The sequence below is a fragment of the Phacochoerus africanus genome, chromosome 9 (assembly GCF_016906955.1).
Source record: "Phacochoerus africanus isolate WHEZ1 chromosome 9, ROS_Pafr_v1, whole genome shotgun sequence".
In the NCBI taxonomy this organism is placed as follows: domain Eukaryota; kingdom Metazoa; phylum Chordata; class Mammalia; order Artiodactyla; family Suidae; genus Phacochoerus; species Phacochoerus africanus.
Window position 1 is genome coordinate 113,692,490 of NC_062552.1, and position 19,334 is coordinate 113,711,823.

The 19,334-nt window shown below is 45.2% G+C and overlaps 1 protein-coding gene across 11 annotated transcripts in view; it reads right to left on the reverse strand.

The window, feature by feature from the left end:
- Positions 1-19,334, reverse strand: part of FOXN3 (forkhead box N3) — a 415,529-nt gene that overhangs the window by 7,144 nt on the left and 389,051 nt on the right. For all 11 annotated transcript variants that reach the window (XM_047796330.1, XM_047796332.1, XM_047796329.1 and 8 more), the window contains one exon: positions 18,846-18,951. In XM_047796330.1, the coding sequence (XP_047652286.1) occupies positions 18,846-18,951 (106 nt within the window). The remainder of the gene's footprint in view (positions 1-18,845; positions 18,952-19,334) is intronic.

The following is a 19,334-nucleotide window of genomic DNA, read 5'->3' on the forward strand; positions in this document are numbered from 1 at the left end:
TTTCACATGCCCGCCAACATCATGGAGGAGACACCACCAGGCGACGTTGGCCAGGTACTTCAGAGAAAAAGCCTGCTCTCTTCTAAATCGGCTCTAGTGGGAGCCTTTTGTCGGAAGACTAAATCTAGTGTTCAGCAAAAAGAGATACCTGCCACGCGGTGACAGCCATCCACTCACACGTTCCCTCCCTCCTTCCGCCCTTCTGCAAATATTCACTGAACATCAGATACAAATGCACGACCTTGGGGAGGGTCCCAGGGGAGGCCTCTGGCGTGGAATCAGATTCAGACACTGTCACAAAGATGCTTACAGGCCAACAGGGAAGTCGCGAGCAGCCATAAACTACCATCTACCAAACTTACCACCAACAGGCCCCCTGCTATGTCGGCAGAGAGGACTGCGCTTAACTCCGCAATGTGGACGTTAGCATCCTTCCTTCACGGAGGCCGGAAGTGGGGTCGCAGAAGTTTGGTAATTTTCCGTAAGCCACACGGCTAATGAGGAGCAGAGCTGGGATGGGAACCAAAGCCTGACTCTCAAGCTTGAGCTCTCTCGGTAACAGCAGCAGACCCGCTCTCATGCTTTTCCATTTGTCTGTGACTAAGACCCTGCTTTGCACTCCCATCGGACCTGCGAGCAGCCAGCCCACCTCTGGTGAGTGTATTGTGTCCGTCTATCTGGGCAGTGAGCTGCCTGCCCTTGTGCTTCCTTCTTGGCGAAGTGGGAACAGTAACTTCCCCTGTTAGTTATAAAAGCCCTTGTTGGCCCTGTCGCCCCAGGCTCATCAACCAGGGACACATTTCTGCATCTCGGGAACACAGGCACACTTTTCCTTCCTACACAACCCCAACTTTAGGGACCCCCATGTTCCCTCCAGGAATAGCACTTCCCACCATCATTACGAGCTGCGTGAGGACGGAGCCAACATCTCTGGTTCCCACTGGCACGTGAATTCCTCAAGCTGGCATCTCAGCCCCCGTCACTGATCTGTCCTTGGCAGCAAGCGCTGCACCACACGAGGACCCACAACCGAGAGACGGAGCACGTGCAGGAATGGATGGGATTGTGGGCAGAGAGCCCACAAGCTTGGGAAGTCCAGCAAGGCGCCCCACTGCACATTCCCTGAGGAGGCGGCACCCGCAGGAAGGCCATGGGATTGGGCCTCCAATGAGAGTCAGTCCTGAGCTCCCCGCTTTCTATCCTGCCCCGACCCCCAACCCCCCCAGGGGCCTTGAGGCTCACAGAGATGCTGCTGTAGCCCAGAGGGAAAGGCAAAGGCAGGGAGGGTCCTTGGTGGAAACGGTGTAGCAGGGAGTGGGCCAAGCGGTCTGTCTTCCCCCTCCCTGTGCGCCATGCCTGTGGTGCTCTGCGAAATTGAAGCTGGTGGTACAGAAACCCCCCTGTAACATGCACCAGCAAAATGCAAGAGGGCCATTATCAAAATGCCACCTCTGCCAGCTGCTTCATCACGAGCCCCAACAAGGACAACACGTGCATCTGCATGATGACGTCTCCAGGCTCCAGAAGTTTCCCAGCACCTGTCCCATCCTCTGTGATCCCGGATCAGCACCCCTTCCCCGCAGTCCTTCCAGAAAGAGCCTGGTTTTCAAGACAGACTGACTTTTAGGGGTTCACATCCCAGCACTGCTTCTTAGTAAGGCCTTCAGTAGGTCCCTCATGTACCTTACAGGGCTGTGTGACAATAAAATGAAAAGTTCTAAGCACAGAGGACAGTTCTTAGGGGTGCTGGAGAATTCTGACCTGGTTTCTCATCCTGTCTGCCTGCCCACTGCTGCTCCCTGCTGCCCTGAGTAGTTCTGTTTGCTTTCTTTCTTTTGTGGCCTCAACCATGGCATATGGAAGTTCCAGAGCCAGGGATCAGAACCCATGCCATAGCAGAGACAAGGCAAGATCCTTAACCTGCTGTGCCACCAGGGAACTCCCCTGTTTTCTTCATGCCCGGAGGCTGATGGGAACGCAGCATAAAGTAAGAGGGAAGAGGCCTGCAGAGAAAGTCCTCAGGGCCTTGCCTGTAAACACAGCCCCTGTGTTTCGGGGATGGTCCCTGCCATGTTTTCTGCAAACTTCCTGTTTTTTTTGGCTGTGTCTTAGATGCATAAAAGTGGCTAAGATTCCTGTAAGGTGCTACCAAACATGAAACTGGGTAAATGCAATGAACTGCACAGGGAGCTACGAGAGTTATGAAAGCAAATGGAAATGGAAGTCCCGTGCCACGATTCTCGGGATCATTGCTGCAGGTAACTGCTGTTGAATCCCCAAATACTCAGTCTGCTGAATGAGCCTAAAAGAGTTTCAGAGGGAACCCAACTACACTCGGATGAGTCAAGTGCGCTGCGGTTTGGCTTTTAGAAAATCGATTCCATTCTGAATCCTTATTTTTTTTTAACAACACGGGGCTTAGAATCCACTTCACTACCCACCTTCAGGCAGATTACGATACTTCTCTGAACATGTATGGAGAGGGATTGAATTCTGGGAGCAAAAGAGTAAGAAAGAGGCAAGCATTGCAAAAAGCTAATTCTTAGTGAACCCCAGTGAAAGGTATAAATGGTGTTCAACACCCTTCTCTTTTCTACAGGTGAAACATTTTTAAGTAAAAAGTTTAGAGTTCAGGGTGGAGGAGTGGGAGAAAAACACTAGAATGAAAGCAATGATACAGCATTTCAGTGCGATGCTCTCACAAGAGGGAAGGTTCTGAGCCTGAGAATGTCTTTTTCTTTTATTTATTTATTTATTTTTGCCATTTCTAGGGCTGCTCCCACGGCATATGGAGGTTCCCAGGCTTGGGGTTGAATCGGAGCTGTAGCCACCGGCCTACACCAGGGCCACAGCGACGTGGGATCTGAGCCGCGTCTGCAACCTACACCACAGCTCACGGCAACGCCGGATCCCTAACCCACTGAGCAAGGCCAGGGATCGAACCTGCAACCTCATGGTTCCTAGTCGGATTCATTAGCCGCTGAGCCATGACGGGAACTCCAGTTATTTATTTATTTTTTAGGACCCCACCTGCAGCCTATGGAGGTTCCCAGGCTATGCATTGAATCAGAGCTACAGATGACGGCCTACACCGCAGCCTCAGCAACGGCAGATCCAAGCCGTGTCTGTGACCTATACCACAGCTCAAGGCAACGCCGGATCCCCAATCCACTGAGCGAGGCCAGGGATTGAACCTGCGTCCTCATGGATACCAGTCAGGTTCATTACTGCTGAGCCACGACAGGAACTCCTGAGAACTTTCTTAAAGGAGATGAAGAAGCAGGAGGGAAGCCCTAGAGTCAGACGGAGACTTTCTTCCTAAAGGCAGCACAGGAATTAAAGAAGAGAAAAGCAAACCACGTCCCTAGCCCATGAATTCAAGGTTGTGGATCGCAGGGAGTCTGGTTCTGCGTGGAAGCCCAGTGTGTGCACACAGCCTTCGCTTAATACCTCACAGACAAACAGCGTACACCCAGGGAGCCCCGGAGCTGGTCCAGGGTGGAGCTGCTAGTTCTCAAAGATGCTCCAGCAGGAAATGGAAATGTCTCCTCCTCCTCCCCAGGAAGGAAGCTTACTAGGACGGAGACAGGAAGCCAACACACTCTTGAATATTATATTTCTGGATGAAAACAGGTACACTGACGTAACTTCAGGGAGTTAGAATTAAAATGGAAATGCATCTCTCTCTCTCACTTGATACAATTAGCTTTCCCTGAGATTTTTAGCATGGGCTCATAATCCATAAATTACACACAACCTCAGCAGGAAGCAACAAGCTCCCTCAATTATTAATCACTTGATGCCGGCTTGTGCACGGTGGGGCACGCCTGCTGCACTGACTTGGTGTCAGCCACCTCCCACTGCCGGGGTTGTCATTCCAGGGCGCCAACTACTTAAAAGAAGAAAACTGGCATCCTGTTGGAAGGGGCATTTCTAACCATCTCCTCGAAAATCATTCATTAAAATGAACGTGTGATCTGGTGGAAATGCCTGCCAATTCGTAGTGTTAGCTGAGTTTCTACCTTGCATACAGCGATGAGGTTAGCATAAACTAAAGCCACCTGATTTCACGAGGCCTCCACAGAGCCATGTGTTATTAATCTCAACTAAAAACCTGGTTTTCAGTCTCCTGTCAAACCGATGGGAAATACTGAACATAAAAGGTGAGAAATCACGTTAGTTCAGGCTGAGAATGAGCCACACTCGCAACTCACAAGTTAAGGGCCAGCTTCTGATTCGACATGGCCGTGCTGCTGTTTTCTTGACAGGTTCACTCTTTGTTCCATTATCGTATCATCAGCATGGGCTGCCTCCACCTTCACCCCCATGCGCTAGGGTTCTCTCTCTCTCTCGAGCTGATGGCTTTAAACCTAGAGGTGAGCCTGTAGGGTGGAGCTCTCCTTCTTGGGGATTTATTTGAGAACTCTGGCCTTTTGCCAAGTGTGAAAAGAAGCAGGTGGAATTAAGGGGATTGCAGAAGCAGGGCCTGCGCTGGAGCTGGAGCAGCGCTTCTGTTCAAAACCGACTGTAGGCAGAAAACTGAGGACAAGAGGGGACCACAAGCTCACGTTACCAGCTGGCGGCAGAAAGGACATTTGGAAGGTATCCAACTATCATACGAAAGATCCCGAATAAAGGACAGCAATATATTTTTAAGTCATTGCTGGGTTCCCTGGAAAATAAGAAGGATCTCTGAGGTCCAATAAACACAACTGTACCAAAAGAACTTCGCACACACAAGAATGAAACGTGAGCAGTAAGGAGGCCACCAAGAAAGGCAGGTGGTAAATGCCTCCTCTACAGCTGAGACAAGAACCCAAACTTAGGGGGAGGAGGACAGAGGAGCAGAGGGATTGACTTGGGCAGCTCCTTGGATCCTGGGGCCCCTTGCAGGAGTTAACGTGGTCTCAGATGAACTGGTCCCCAGGCTCCCAGCAGAAGTTTTTAAAAGCAAATCCTCTCTGGAAGAAAGCAGCCCACACTTGAGCCACCAGGATTCCCACACATGAGGCTGGATCAAATACTGAAGTAGAAGCGCATAACCTGAAAATCACCAAACAGGCTACTGGGAACCTATACCTGCAAAAATGCCATGGAAAAAGCTGGGACCGCTGCACGATGAGATCCTAGGAAAAAGTAACTGTCCCTCACAGGCAAACAATGGGGATAACAGCCAGCCTTAACCTCAGCTCCAGATGGAAGAGCAGACAAGAAAAGCCTCCCCTGAGAATTTGTAACCACAAGCCTGAAGTCTTGTGGGGATGAGGCCAGAATTCTACTGCTGACCAAAAGGCCTCAAGCTAAATTTAGTTGAAAGTGCCCAGGGGTGCCTGCTGGAAGAAAATTAAACCCTTTCTAGAAGAACATACTTGAAACTCAGGCCACAAAGAAGTCCCACAGATAAGATTTTAACAAACATAGGTTCACTCACACACACACACACACACACACACCACTGAGCTCATAAGAGACAACAGAAAAAACAAACTATAGAACCTGAATTGCAGAGCCTACAAATATTGCAATAATTAGGTACAGAATGCCAAGTATGTATTAAAAAAGTAAATGAGGGAATTAACACATGTTAGAAAAGGAAGACAAGATTATTAAAATGAAGCAGACAGATTTTGGAATGCATCAAACAGAATTTCTATATAATCCCTGAGATTAAAAAACTCAATGCCGGGAGTTTCCTGGTGGCTCAGTGGGTTAAGGATCCATCATTGTCACTGCTGTGGCTTGGGTCACTGCTGTGTCTCAGGTCACTGCTATGGCATGGGTTTGATCCCTGGGTCCAGGTGCTTTTTCGCATGCCATAGTGGGCACGGCCAAAACAAACAGCAACAACAAAAATCTCAATGCAATTGAAAGAGAAAGAGTAAAAAAATTTAGTGAATTGGAAGATGGATCTAAAGATATTATAGAAAACACAGCAGAGAGAGACAGAGAAAGTATGGAAGAAAGATTGGGCAATATGGAACATAGTAAGAAGATCCAATATAAATCTACCTAGAGCTTCAGAGTTAAAAGAAATATGGGGAAAATCCAATACGGGCACAGAAAATGATTGAGCATTTTCTAATTTTGGTGAAAGGTACCAACTTTCAGATTCAGAAAGCCAACAAACTGCATGGAAGATAAATAAAAAAAAAATGCATATCTAGATATATCACAGTCAAACTGTAGATACTACAATAGCAACAAAAGATTTCAAAAGAAAACATATCCCTTAAAGAGGAGTAGCAATTAAGATAAAACCAGGGACAGAGATGAAAGTGGAACGATATTCTCAATGTGAAAGAGAAAAAATAACTGTGAAACTATCATCATATATCCAGTAATACTATCTTCTAAGAATGAAGGCAAAAATAAATACATTTTTCAGACAAAAAGTCAAGACTAACTAAAAGCAGATACTCACTATAGGAACTTCTTTTTTTTTTTTTGGTCTTTTTGCCATTTCTTGAGCCGCACCCACAGCATATGGAGGTTCCCAGGCTAGGGGTCGAATCGGAACTGTAGCCGCCAGCCTACACCAGAGCCACAGCAACTCGGGATCCGAGCCGCGTCTGCAGCCTACACCACAGCTCACGGCAATGCCGGATCCTTAACCCACTGAGCAAGGCCAGGGATCGAACCTGCAACCTCATGGTTTCTAGTCAGATTCATTTACCACTGAGCCACGACGGGAACTCCCCAGGAACTTCTTAATATTTTCAAGAAAAAAAAAAAAAAAAAAGACCTAAAAAGAAAGGTCCAAATGCAAGAAGAAATGATAAGGAAAGAAAATGTAATCAAGCGTTGACTTGACGACACAATACGGCCGTCCCTTGGTCTCTGTGAGGGTTTTGGTCCCAGGGTCCCAGAGAGATCAAAATCTGCAGATGCTCAAGTGTCTTACATAAAATTATGGATAACCTATGTACATCCTCCCGTACACTTTAAACCATCTCTAGAGTACCTATAATACCTAATAGAATGTAAATGCTATGGAAATAGCTACCGGTGTGCAGGGGAAATAAATTTTGACTTTTGGAACGTTCTGGAATTCTTTTTTTCTCCAGATATTTTCTTCAGTGGTCGATCGAGTCCACGGATGCAGAACCCATAGATATGAAGGGCTGACGCTAACAAAAACTGACTTAAAATAACAAGAAACTGAAATAGAGCTGAAGTCCTAGACAAACACAGCATATCATTTGGGAGGAAGAGAGAAGAGAAATTAAAGCACTCCAGGGGCCTTGTATTGATCTGGAGGTTAAATATACTGATTAACTCTAAACACTTAAAAATATTCACGGTAAAAGTTCTAAGATCAACACTAAAAGAAGAGAAAAAAATTATGTAACTTCTAAAGCATTAGAAGCGGGGAAGAGAAACGAGGCATGGAAGAATCGTGATCAATTTCAAACAAGTTAAAAGGAATCTGGAAAAAGAGGGACAAGCAAATGCAAAGTAAGACCGCAGAAATAAATCCAAATATGTCCTTTAAAATAGGCTAAAAATCTTCATCAAAAGGTAAAGATCATTAACACAGATTTTTTAAAAAAAAGTCATATGCTGTTTCTAAGAGAAGAGCCTAAAACATAAGGACTAAGAAAGGTTAAAAGTAAAGGGAGGAAAAACATCATATTGCCCCTGACTGGTGTAGCTATATTAAAAGCAGACAAGTCAGGTTTTAAGGCAAAAATCATTATTATAAGATAAAGAGAGTCATTAAATATTCATAAAGATTCAGTTCACCAGGAAGATGTAACAGCTCTAGACATGGAGACCTTCAATAAGACAGCTTCAAAATACACACACACCTAAAATTGGAAGAGCTGCAAGGAGAACTGGTCAAATCCCCATCTCCCCCCGCCCCATGGTAATATGTAGAAGATCTGCTCTAGGGACATATATAAAACATGTGCTCAAAATGGAGAAGGTATATTATTTTGAAGCACACAAAATATTTACAAAAACTGACATATACTATTGGACTATAGAGCAAGTCTTCACAAATTTCAAAGAAGCTGTATCTTTGTAATTGTAGTTAGTAGTCAATGTTGAAAAGGTAACTAAAATCAAAAATAAGAAATAACCACCTCCTCATAGGTTTGAATTGTTTTTTCTTTTCTATTTTGCTTTTTAGGGCCACACCTGCTGCATATGGAAGTTCCCAGGCGGCTAGGGGTCAAATTGGAGCTATAGCTGCCGGCCTACACCACAGCCACAGCCACGTGGGATGTGAGCTGCATCTGGGGCCTACACCACGGCTCACTGCAACGCTGGATCCCTGACCCACTGGGCGAGGCCAGGGATCGAACTCTCATCCTCATGGATACTAGTCAGATTCCCTTCCACTGAGCCACAGCGGGAACTCCAGGTTTGAAAATTTAATAACACATTTCTACAAACCTTTCTTGACCTCTGGGTCGAGAAAGGAATCAAAGCAGAAATTAGAAAGTACTTTTGAACGTGTAACAATAACAAAAATAATAGGTATCAAAACTCATGGATGCAACTGAGCAGTAGTTTGAGGGAAATTATAACCTTAAACTTTTATTTTAAAAAAAAATTTTTTTATGACCACACCTGCAGCATATGGAAGTTCCTAGGCCGGGGACTGAATCCTAGCCCTAAGTGTGACAATGCTGGATCCTTTAACTCATTGGGCTGGGCTGGGGATTGAACCTGAGCCACTGCAGTTGGATTCTTAATCCACTGCACCATAGCAAGAACTCCTAAACTTTTATATAAAAAGAAGAGAGGTTTAAAATAAAAGTATCCAGTCTAGACTACTACAATGAAAAAGAATAAGTCTAAAGAAAGGAAGGAAATTATAAAGGAAAAATAAAGAAATAAATAGTGAACAGATACAAAATAGAAGTCATTTTGAAAAAAAAAACAAACAAAAGTTGGTTCTTTGAGAGAAAAAATACTATGGCAAGGTTAGGCAAAAGATGATAAGCTGAAACAAGGGATAAAAAAGAGATGTAACCACAAAAGGCATTTAAAAAGATGACAGGTACATAATAAATAACTTTATGCCAACATATCTGAAAACAGGTGAAATAGACAAATCCCTACAGTTACCAAAGTGAATTAAAAAAGAAATAAAAATGAAGTTATCCTATAATCATTAAAGAAATTAAATCGATAGTTAAAAATCCTTCCACAAAGAAAAAACACCAGCTCCAGGTTTTGCAACCAAGTTCCATCAAACATTAAGCAACAGATAAATCCAATCTTACATAAACTCAGAGAATCTATGAGTAAATACTCTTTAACTCATTAAATGAGAATAATATAATCTTGACACTAAAACTAGATAAAGAGGGCTCTGGAGAAACATGGACATGGACAAATGTACAAAATTCATCCAAAAGAGATTAGCATACCAATGCTAGCAATATGTAAAAAATACAATGTATCAGAAGTTTATCCAGAAATGCAGGTTTTATCCAACATTGGGAATTTATAATGTAATTTGCCACAGTAAAAGAATAAAATAAAAATTTACGGTTATCTTAAATGACGTAAACATTTCTTTCATGAAATTCAATCATCATTTATGATAAATTATCACAGCAAGCCAGAAATAGAAGAAATTTTTTGTTATGATAAGGCATACTTCCTAGAAATCTTATAACATTCTATCAATTATTCATCAGTAACATAGCTCCCTTCAAAATAAGAAACAATATAAAGATGTCTATTGCCATTACGTTACTCGGAGGTCCTAACTGCAACAGGACAGGAAAAATAAAAGTTACATGAATTAAAAATCCCACCATTATTTACAGAAATAAAATTTTATAAACTAGAGAATCTACAGATAAATTATTAAAATTACTAAGGCAGTGTATGTATTGGCAAGGTTGCTAGAAAAAGCCAATACACAAATAACTCCAGGTAGATTATAGATTTAAATGAGACAGGAAAAACTTTAAGAATCTTTTAGAAAAAACTATAGAAGACCATATGATCTTGGAGCAGGGACTTTTTAAAGACAAATTTTTGGGGGGAGGTAGATTTCATTACAAAATGATTAATATGCATGAAAATTAAGAGCTTCTGCTCATCAAAATACACTACTATGGACAGTGAAATGACCATCCACAACCACACATACAGCTAATAAAGGATTAATATCCAGAATATACAGAGAATTCCTACAAAGATAATTAAACAGAGAGACAATCTAATAGAAAAATGAGCAAAATATCGAACAGGCACATTCATGGGAGTTCTTCTGCGGCACAGCAGGTTAAGGATCTGGCATTGTCACTACAGTGGCTTGGGTCACTGCTGTAACGTGGGTTTGATCTCTGTCTTGGGAACTTCTACATGCTGTGGGTGCGGCCAAAAAAAAAAAAAAAAGCAGATTCAGGCTACCAATTAAATATATGAAAAAGTGTGTAGCATCTTTAGTAACAAGGAAAACAGAAATTAAAGAGCAACAAGATAACCATTACACATCCACTAGATTGGCTGAAATTGCAAAGTATGACAATTCTCTACCTCTGTGAGGATGAAGAGAAATGGGAACCGTGACACTCTGCTAGCAGGAGCGTAAATGGATACAAGCACTTTAGAAAACATTCCTCATCATTGGGTAACAGTGAGCGTGTACACACTCCATAAACCAATAATTTCCACACCTGGACATGCATCTTAAGTGAAACGGGAGACATGTACAGGACTTCCCATGGCAGTTTTGTTTGGAAAAGTGAATAACTTTAAACAATTCAAGTATCTTAAAAAAAAAGAAAAATTCTGGGAGTCCCCGTCATTGCTCAGCAGTAATGAACACAACTAGTACCCATGAGGACACTGGTTCAATCCCCGGTCTCAGTCAATGGGTTAAGGATCTGCCATCGCCAAGAGCTATGGTGTAGGTCACAGATGTGGCTCAGACACTGCATTGCTGTGGTGTAGGCCGGCAGCTGCAGCTCCAATTCTACCCTTAGCCTGGGAGCTTCCATATGTCATGAATGTGGCCCTAAAAAGACCCCCCCCCCCATAAAAAGCTGGTATAGTCACACAGTGGAATATTATACAGCCATGAAAATGATTAAATTACAGCCAAATGCAGCAAACCAAATAAACCTAATAAATAAAAAGAGCAAGGTAGAGGACACGTAGTATCATTCTAGTTAGATAAAACTCAAACTCAAGCAAAACTAAATATACTGTTTATGGATATCAAAAATACTTTCAAACAAAATTTGGGATCGTGAGTATCTTTCAGATAGCAGGTGTGGGGGCCTACTGGGCAGCCCTTCCTGAGAAGCACATAGGTCCATCAACTCCAGGAGTTCTGCCTCAGTGATCATCTCCAGGATGGGGGCAGGGAGGGGCACAATTTTCTCCCGGGGGCTGTAAATTGTCCCCTTCCACTACTGAGATAAATGTGACTGCCTCTATGCACTAGACTGCAGCACACAAGAGGAATGATCCTAAACTCTCCATGAATCGTTTTGCATCTGGCACAGTCAAGCATCACCAGAAGGGTGTTTAGCTATAACAGGAAAAGCTGCCAGGATTTTCAAAGGCATTAACCAAGGCCATTGATGTGAAATATGAGAAGCAACTCCAGAAGCTTGATCAAATTTCACACAGTCAATCTGTGGGCCGCTGTTTAGACTTTTGGACCGGAAGAGCCAGAAGTTAAGACAAAAAGCTGAGTAGGCCCAGTGGGAACTCGTGCGCATCCTTCATTCTCCTGTTCTTGCTTTTTCCTTGTCCCTTTAATCTCCCCCTTTAGTGTTTCCTCCTCTCCCTCCCACAGCAAAGCAAAACCTAACGCTGCCTTCAAAGACCATGATTCCAGAAGACCAAAGCTGACAGGTACTTGGTTTTAAAAAACAAAACAAAAAACCCCAAACAAACAAAACAAGCAAACAAAAAAAGATCACTGGCCAACTTTCCCTCAGGTTGTATAATCAGGCCAAACTCTAGCTGAAAACCAAAGGCTGCAGGCTTCCTTCCCAAAGGCCTGTTACAAACTTCTTTTCCAAGGGAAAGACAAAGACAATGACCAGGAGCAGATTTTAGCCTGAGAGATGGGTTTTCCTGGGGACTCTATTGAGACAGGGTCTTACGTCTAAACATTTCGTACAACTGAGCCATTAATTCCTGACTTGCTTCTTGTGTAGTGTAGTTTTCACTCGAGGTCCTTAGAGATACAAATAAAATGAAGCAGCCTTAGGTGGTGAGAAGAGAGAACATTCTTCTAATGTTATAAATGCTTTGGTTTTGACAACTGTCATGACTCCTCAAACCCATGGCTTTACCCCCAATGTTCGCTGTCTTCAAAGTGGCACAGAAGCTCAATGTAAGCCTTTTCTGGGGTTTGAGACTGAGCTTCTGGCGCCCAGAAAGAGGACCTTGGAAGGCTGGTGGAGGGCAGGCTGGATAAATCCACGAGGCTCTCCACGTTACTCATTTCACTTTTTTTCCCCACTTTAAAAAATATTTAGGAGTTCTGTTGTGGCTTAGCAGGAACGAACCCGACTAGGACCCATAAGGGCATGGGTTCAACCCCTGGCCTCGTTCAGTGGGTTAAGGATCTGGCATTGCCATGAGCTGTGGTGCAGGCTGCAGACACAGCTCAGATCTGGCATTGCTCTGGCTATGGTGTAGGCCGGCAGCTGCAGCTCCAATTCAACCCCTAGCTTGGCAATTTCCACATGCTACAAATAAGACCCTAAAAAGACAAAAAAAAAAAAAAAATTATATGCAGACATAAAAACTCATCCTCTCCACCATTTTAAGCATACATTTCAGTGGTCTATTTAATAGTAAATTCATACGGTTGTGCAGCCATCATCACCATCCATCTCTAGAACTCTTCATCTTGTAGACTGTAGCTCTGTCCCCAGGAAAACTCTCCATTCCCTCTCCCCAGAGTCACTGGCTTGTGTGTTCACCTGCTGATGGACTCTAGGGTGGCTCATACCTGTTAGCTATTGTGAACAATGCTGCTACAAACATCTCTTTGAGAACCTGCTTTCTTTTCTTTCTTTTTTTGTCTTTTTGCCTTTTCTAGGGCCGCTCCTGCGGCATATGGAGGTTCCCAGGCTAGGGGTCGAATTGGAGCTGTAGCCACTGGCCTACGCCAGAGCCACAGCAACGCGGGATCTGAGCCGCATCTGCAACCTACACCCCAGCTCACGGCAACGTTGGATCCTTAACCCACTGAGCAAGGCCAGGCATCAAACCCGCAACCTCATGGTTCCTAGTCGGATTCGTTAACCACTGCTCCACGATGGGAACTCTGAGAACCTGCTTTCAATTCTGTTGGGTATATCCCCAGATGTGGAACTGCTGGATCATATGATAGTTTTATTTTTAATTTTTTGAGGACCAGCCATAGCATTTTCCGCTGCAGCTACACTGTTACATTCCCAAGAGCGCTCCAGGGTTCCACTTTTTCCACATCCTTGTCAACACTTGTCATTTTCTGTTTTCTTGATAGTGCCATCCCAATGGGAGTGAAGCGTAGCTCACTGTAGTTTTGATCTGCATTTCCCTACTGATTGGTGACGATGAACCTTCTCCTATGTGCTTAGTGGCCATGTGGGTATCTTTTTTGGAGACAAGTCTGTTCAAGTCCTTTCCCATTTATGAATAGGGTTGTGTGTTTTTTCTAGCATTTATTTATCAAATGCCTGTGTAATGTTTACCAGGCATGTAACTGTGCGTTAATCCTATGAACTCAAGAGGCAGGTGCTGGTTTTCTGGTGCGAGGCCCAGGTACACCTGCCCAAGGTCACATAGCTACAGGCTATGGAGCCAGGAAACAAGGTTCCCAAGTTCAAGAATGCTACTTCTGGGCTCTCTTGACATTGGAAGGGCGACCCTCCCACCAGGTATCTCTTAATCCTCTGGCAAGCCCTGGGCATTTAATTTTTCTCTGCCACCTGAGTGGTCCCTGGGGGTCAAAAAGAGTCTTGAGACTTGAAAACAAGTAGCTCAGACCTAGGAGAAGTACTATGGCCTGTATCTGGGAAGCAGCCCATAATTCTATGAATGTGAGAAATCTTATATTCCCATTTTCCAAGGGTGTCAAAAAACAGTTATAGGGCTACAATCGTTTGTCTCATTCAGTGTTTTCTCTGCAAAGCATTCCACTGGAGAAGCAGCAAGACACAGGCCTAAGACTTTGAGACATGGGAGCGGTTATCTGGAGGATGTTGTACCTTGAGGATGCTAGGCCCAGGCAAATTTAAAAATAAGCAGGTTCCCAACGTCTAAGGACAGGCCGATCCCTGAGGTTATTGAGTAAAAAGTCAACACTGTAAAGTCAATTACACTATTGACAGATACTCTTACAAGGAGCTTTCACATCATAATTATATGCAAAGGAACCCAGCAAAGACAAGCTGTCTAATGATCAGCTAATAAAAGCAACACTTCATCTATGTCAATAACAGTTTCAGAGTTAAGACAAACAAACATGGCCTTTGCCACTCAGTGGAGGGGAAAAAAAAATTCCCCGAAAGACAAATATTTTCACTTAAGGAGAAGTTGCTTAGACTCACACAGAAAACCTGTCACACAAAGCCGAGTAGGAAATCGGTCTTCGGGGGCTGCTAATGACTCTTAGCCTTCCTTCCAGCCCCAGCTGAACTGAAGGAGGAGCAGCCTCATAAACATGTAACCCCTCTCTGGGACTCTTGGTCACTGGCATGGGGTCTGGATGCTGACATTTTGCTGTTGTTCTAGTCTCTGCTGGAATGCTTTCCCTTTTTGAAAAAAAAAAGTATTACTATCATTTTTATGCTGCACCTGCAGCATATGGAAGTTCCTGGACCAGGGATTCAATCCAAGCTACAGCTGTAGCAACATCAGATCGTTTAACTCACTGCGCTGGGCTAGGGATCGAACCCACGCCACCACAGTGACCCGAGTGGCTGCAGTTGGAGTCTTAACCCACTGTGCCACAGGGGGAACTCCTATACAGTTTTCCCTTTGACGTCAGCTGAATTTAGGTTCAACTGACATACAGCCAAATTTTAAAAGCTTTACATTATGATAAATGCGGAAAAGCAAGACAAGATTATTTTCTCCCCAAATACATTTAATGGGTTTTACATAATATTCTGCAAATACCCACAGAGCCGTGTTTATGTTTATTCTTCCTTAAAGTGTCTTGCTGTCTCCTATTTGCTAGGCGTTTGGGCCATAAAAGAGAGCAAAGCTATCACCAGCCAGAGTCCCTGACCTTAGAGAGCCCCGCAACACTCCTCTCCTAATTTCTCTTAAAACTGAGACGGAAAGTGCAGAATTGGTATTTGGATAAAGGACTGGTAATACACAACAGCTTCTTCTTCTTCTTTTTTCTTTTTTGCTTTTTAGGGTCGCTCCTGAGACATATGAAGGTTCCCAGTTTAGGGGTCAAATTGGAGCTGTAGACGCCAGCCTACACCACAGCCACAGCCATGCCAGATCTGAGCCGCATCTGCAACCTACACCACAACTCACAGCAATGCCGGATCCTTAACGCACTGAGCAAGGCCAGGGATTGGACTTATTTCCTCATGGATACTAGTCAGATTCGTTTCCACTGAGCCACCATGGGAACTCCCACAATGGTTTTTCTTTCTCCCTCTTTGTGCAAATGGTAACTTGTCTAGTGTCTGCAAACTGTGGTTGTACATCTTACTCCTAGCAAATACGAGGCAGCAAGACACTTTAAGGAAGAAATGATTCTGCTCAAAACTCCTGTGGCGTTCAGGAAGGTCACTCTCAGGCTATGTGTGCTTTTGTAGTGGACAGACCTTGAGTGGGCTGGGCCACCATGAAGCTGCTGTCACTCAGCCCCATTCCCAGCCTTCTGCGGCGTGTTGTATCTGCTGGGGTGGGCCGAGCCACATTTCTGCTGCACGCCTAGCTCTGCCTTAGAGAACCTGGGAAGGAGGAGGAGGAAGCTCCTTTGGGCGTGCTTCCTGTTCCTGCATCACCCCAGCAACCCCTCTTGCCCTCTGTAGCGGCAGCTCAGGCTGACAGTAGCTGCTGAATCTAGTGTGTGATTCTTCTAGCACTTGGAACACCAACTTCCTGATGCTCCCTTCGAGGCACCTGCACCAGCCGGAGCCTTCTCCTCAAAGATGCAGCTGGTCCTTCCATGGTCCCTCCTCTGAGGTTGGAGTCCAGCTTCCAGGGCCAACCATTCCAACCTCTTCCTTTGCTCCCTCACCCCAGGGCCTGTGGCTGCTTCCTACACCTGTTCTCGCCGTGACATCCTGGGTTCTCCCATCGTCCTTCTAGTTGCCTGATTAATAACGCCCTACTTGATTAATGGTTCTTTATTTTGAAGTCTCTCCATTCGAGTACCTAGCATGGCTTCTGTCCCCTGACTGGACCTAACTAATACACAGGTCTATTCCTGGGACCTGTTTGCAGTCTTTCACTGAGAAAGGAGCCAAAGCAAGGTACTGGCGGGACTAGACGAGGGACAAATCTGACCAGAAACAAGATGTCACTGCTTTGCTGTAGTGCTATGTCATCTTCTCACTGGAACTTAACCAGTTAAAAAATGAGTATTTTACATAATGCCTCTTGAGGCTACAATGCAGTACACTTTGCATTAATATATGCCACAAAGGTAATAATTAAAATTAGGAGGCAGCCCCCGCTGAAGGCCAACCTGGTCTCAGGCCTCCTTTCCCCCTGCGTGGCTCTTCCCTTCTATAAGGGAATGGCTGGAGCCACGTGGAGCTTTGCTCAAAGGCATTGAAAGGATGCTCAAGGAGACAGCCTGGAAGCCTCTACTTAGAATCTGCTCATGGAAGATGATGGCTGCTCCACATGAGAACAGTTGATGGTCTTAACGTCTCCTTCACCAGAAAGGTAAGCTAGGAGGTTAGGCAGAAGCAATTATAAGAATGAATGGAATATAGGATATGTCTCTCTCATGATGTAAGGGCCATGGCCACCTGGCGTCACAGAAGAGGCTTATCATTCATGCACTCAAGAACTGCTGATCTCGGGCTAACCAAGAAAGATACGGGAGAAGTACACGAGAAAGCCCCTTGCCATGTATATTTGGAAAGCATCACTCAATCTGCTTAGCAGAAAGGCTAACTGGTTTTATCCTTCTATTACTACTCGAATTTCTATCACCTTCCTGCCTTAGCAGGTTCCAAATGCCAGCGTCTGTCCGGAAGATTAAAGACTTCCATTCTGGCAAAAGTAGTTGGTTTTGGGGGAGGGTTAAAAGACACGGGGAGTGGAGAAGCTCCACATGGTTCTCGACCCTGCATCTCCCTCAGGGCTCAGCTAACAGACTTCCTGGGCTGGTTTCCTCTGGGACATGAAATACTATGAAAGCAAAATGGCCTTTAGGTGTGAACCTGATCCAGAAGTGCAGGAAAGAAGCCAGGAAGTGATGCTGGGAAGGCTGCAGCTCAGTGTGGCAGTGTGGCAGGTCATGTAAGCAGCCAGGGCCTGGCACTGTGCCAAGTGCACTGAAGCATCAGCCAGTGCGTGAGACCCAGACTCTGTCCTCAGCAAGCAAACCACGGAAGACAGAGGGACAAACACACAGGGGCCCTCATCAAAGGGCCACAACCAAAGCAAGGGCTTATGGGTTCCAAGCTGAGAGAAATCCATCTGATGTTGGCTCAGAGGCCCGTCCAGAAAAGCTGGGTGAAGGAATCATTGCTGTGATGGGCCGTGAAGGATGTGCTGCCTGGCATGTGGAGGCGGAGGGAAATCTACCCAGAGGAAACGCTATGAATAAGATGGGCAAACACTGGACATATTTGGAGAACAAATTTGGCTCGAGGAGATGGCAGGACTCGGGGGACTTCAGGGTGGTGTGGTCAGAGTCCTGGAGGATGCTTCTGCAGACAGCTGGAGAGGCACATTTTAGGAAATCCGTCTGGCGATGGGTGATGGGTGGGCGGGAGCAGGCAGAGAAGCAGCAAGGAAAACGGGAGGAAGGCGTTCACACTGGTGTGTGTGAGACTTCCAAGCTAGCGACAGACCCCAGACTGGGGCTGGCAGTGGAGGAGAGACATGTCCCAGGGAAGAGTTCAAGTGGCTTGGCAACTGACCTGATTCGCGGAAGCAGGGGCCTGATGCCACCTGGTGTTTATATGCCACTCACCAAAGCACTTTTCCCACGTGATTCTTTGCATGTGACTTTCATCGCCATCCCTCTCAGGAGGCAGCGGAGTTTCGTGGATGAGGGAACTGAGGCCCAGAGAGGCCAGACATCTGCCCAGAGTCACAGGACTGGGATGTGACAGGGCTAAGTCTAGATGGCGACCAGTTAGCCTCGCACCGAATGACTGACTTGCCCACCAGTTCCTTCTGCCCACCTTCTCCCGCTTTCTTAGAAGAAAACAACTCAGTTTCATTTGTCTTCATCCCCTCATTGCAAAGACAACCAAGATGATTTGAGGACCCAAGAAGGAGTAACTGCCATTTGGATTGGGCCCCTGGGAGGGATTTAACTGTTTCGAAAACCCAAACTATTTCTTTTTCTTTTCTTTGATTTTTTTCTTTTAGGGCTGCACTCACAGCCTATGGAAGTTCCCAGGCCAGGGGTTGAATCGGAGCTGCAGCTGCCGGCCTATGCCACAGCTACAGCAATGCCAGATCCAAGCCACATATGTGGCAATGATGGATCCTTAACCCACTGAGCAAGGCCAGGGGTTGAACCCACATCCTCATGGATACTAGGTTGGGTTCTGAACCTGCTGAGCCCTAGTGGGAACTCCTACCCAAACTATTCTGTCTTCACTACTTAGAGGCTGGTCTTCTCCGTCTCCTCAGGTGGCCCCATCGGATGCCCGACGCCCTCCCCACCCCCAGGTGGGCTTTGCCTGGCAGGCTTCTCCCTTTACCTCACGGCTGCTGTCATTCCGATGGGAGTGATGGGCAACGGCCGGACTCCGGGAAACAGGCCTCGGCTCAGAACCCGCGCTCCGTTTTGTATCACTCCTGGAGGAACTGGAAAAGCAAAAAGGAAAAAGACACCACATGTGAATCCCGCTATGAAGATTTCTGTTCTGAGTCAGAAATTCTGGACACACCAGAGAAAGAGAGAGAGAGAGAGAGAGAGAGAAACAAGAGAAAGAGACAGTCAGAGGCACAGAGAGCAAGCAGAGACAGAGAGACACACACACACACGCACACACTGAGAGAGAGAGAGAAAGATACCATATCTCAAGAAAGAGATCTAGTTGGCCAAGTCAGACAAAGAGCTTACACTCACTTCCTTGATGGCTTGGTTTAAAAAACAAAACAAAAAAATCAATCACAAAACCAAAAAAAAAAAAAAAGATGTGTTTTAAAAAGTGGGCTTCAAACATAGGTTTCCTGAATTTATTAAA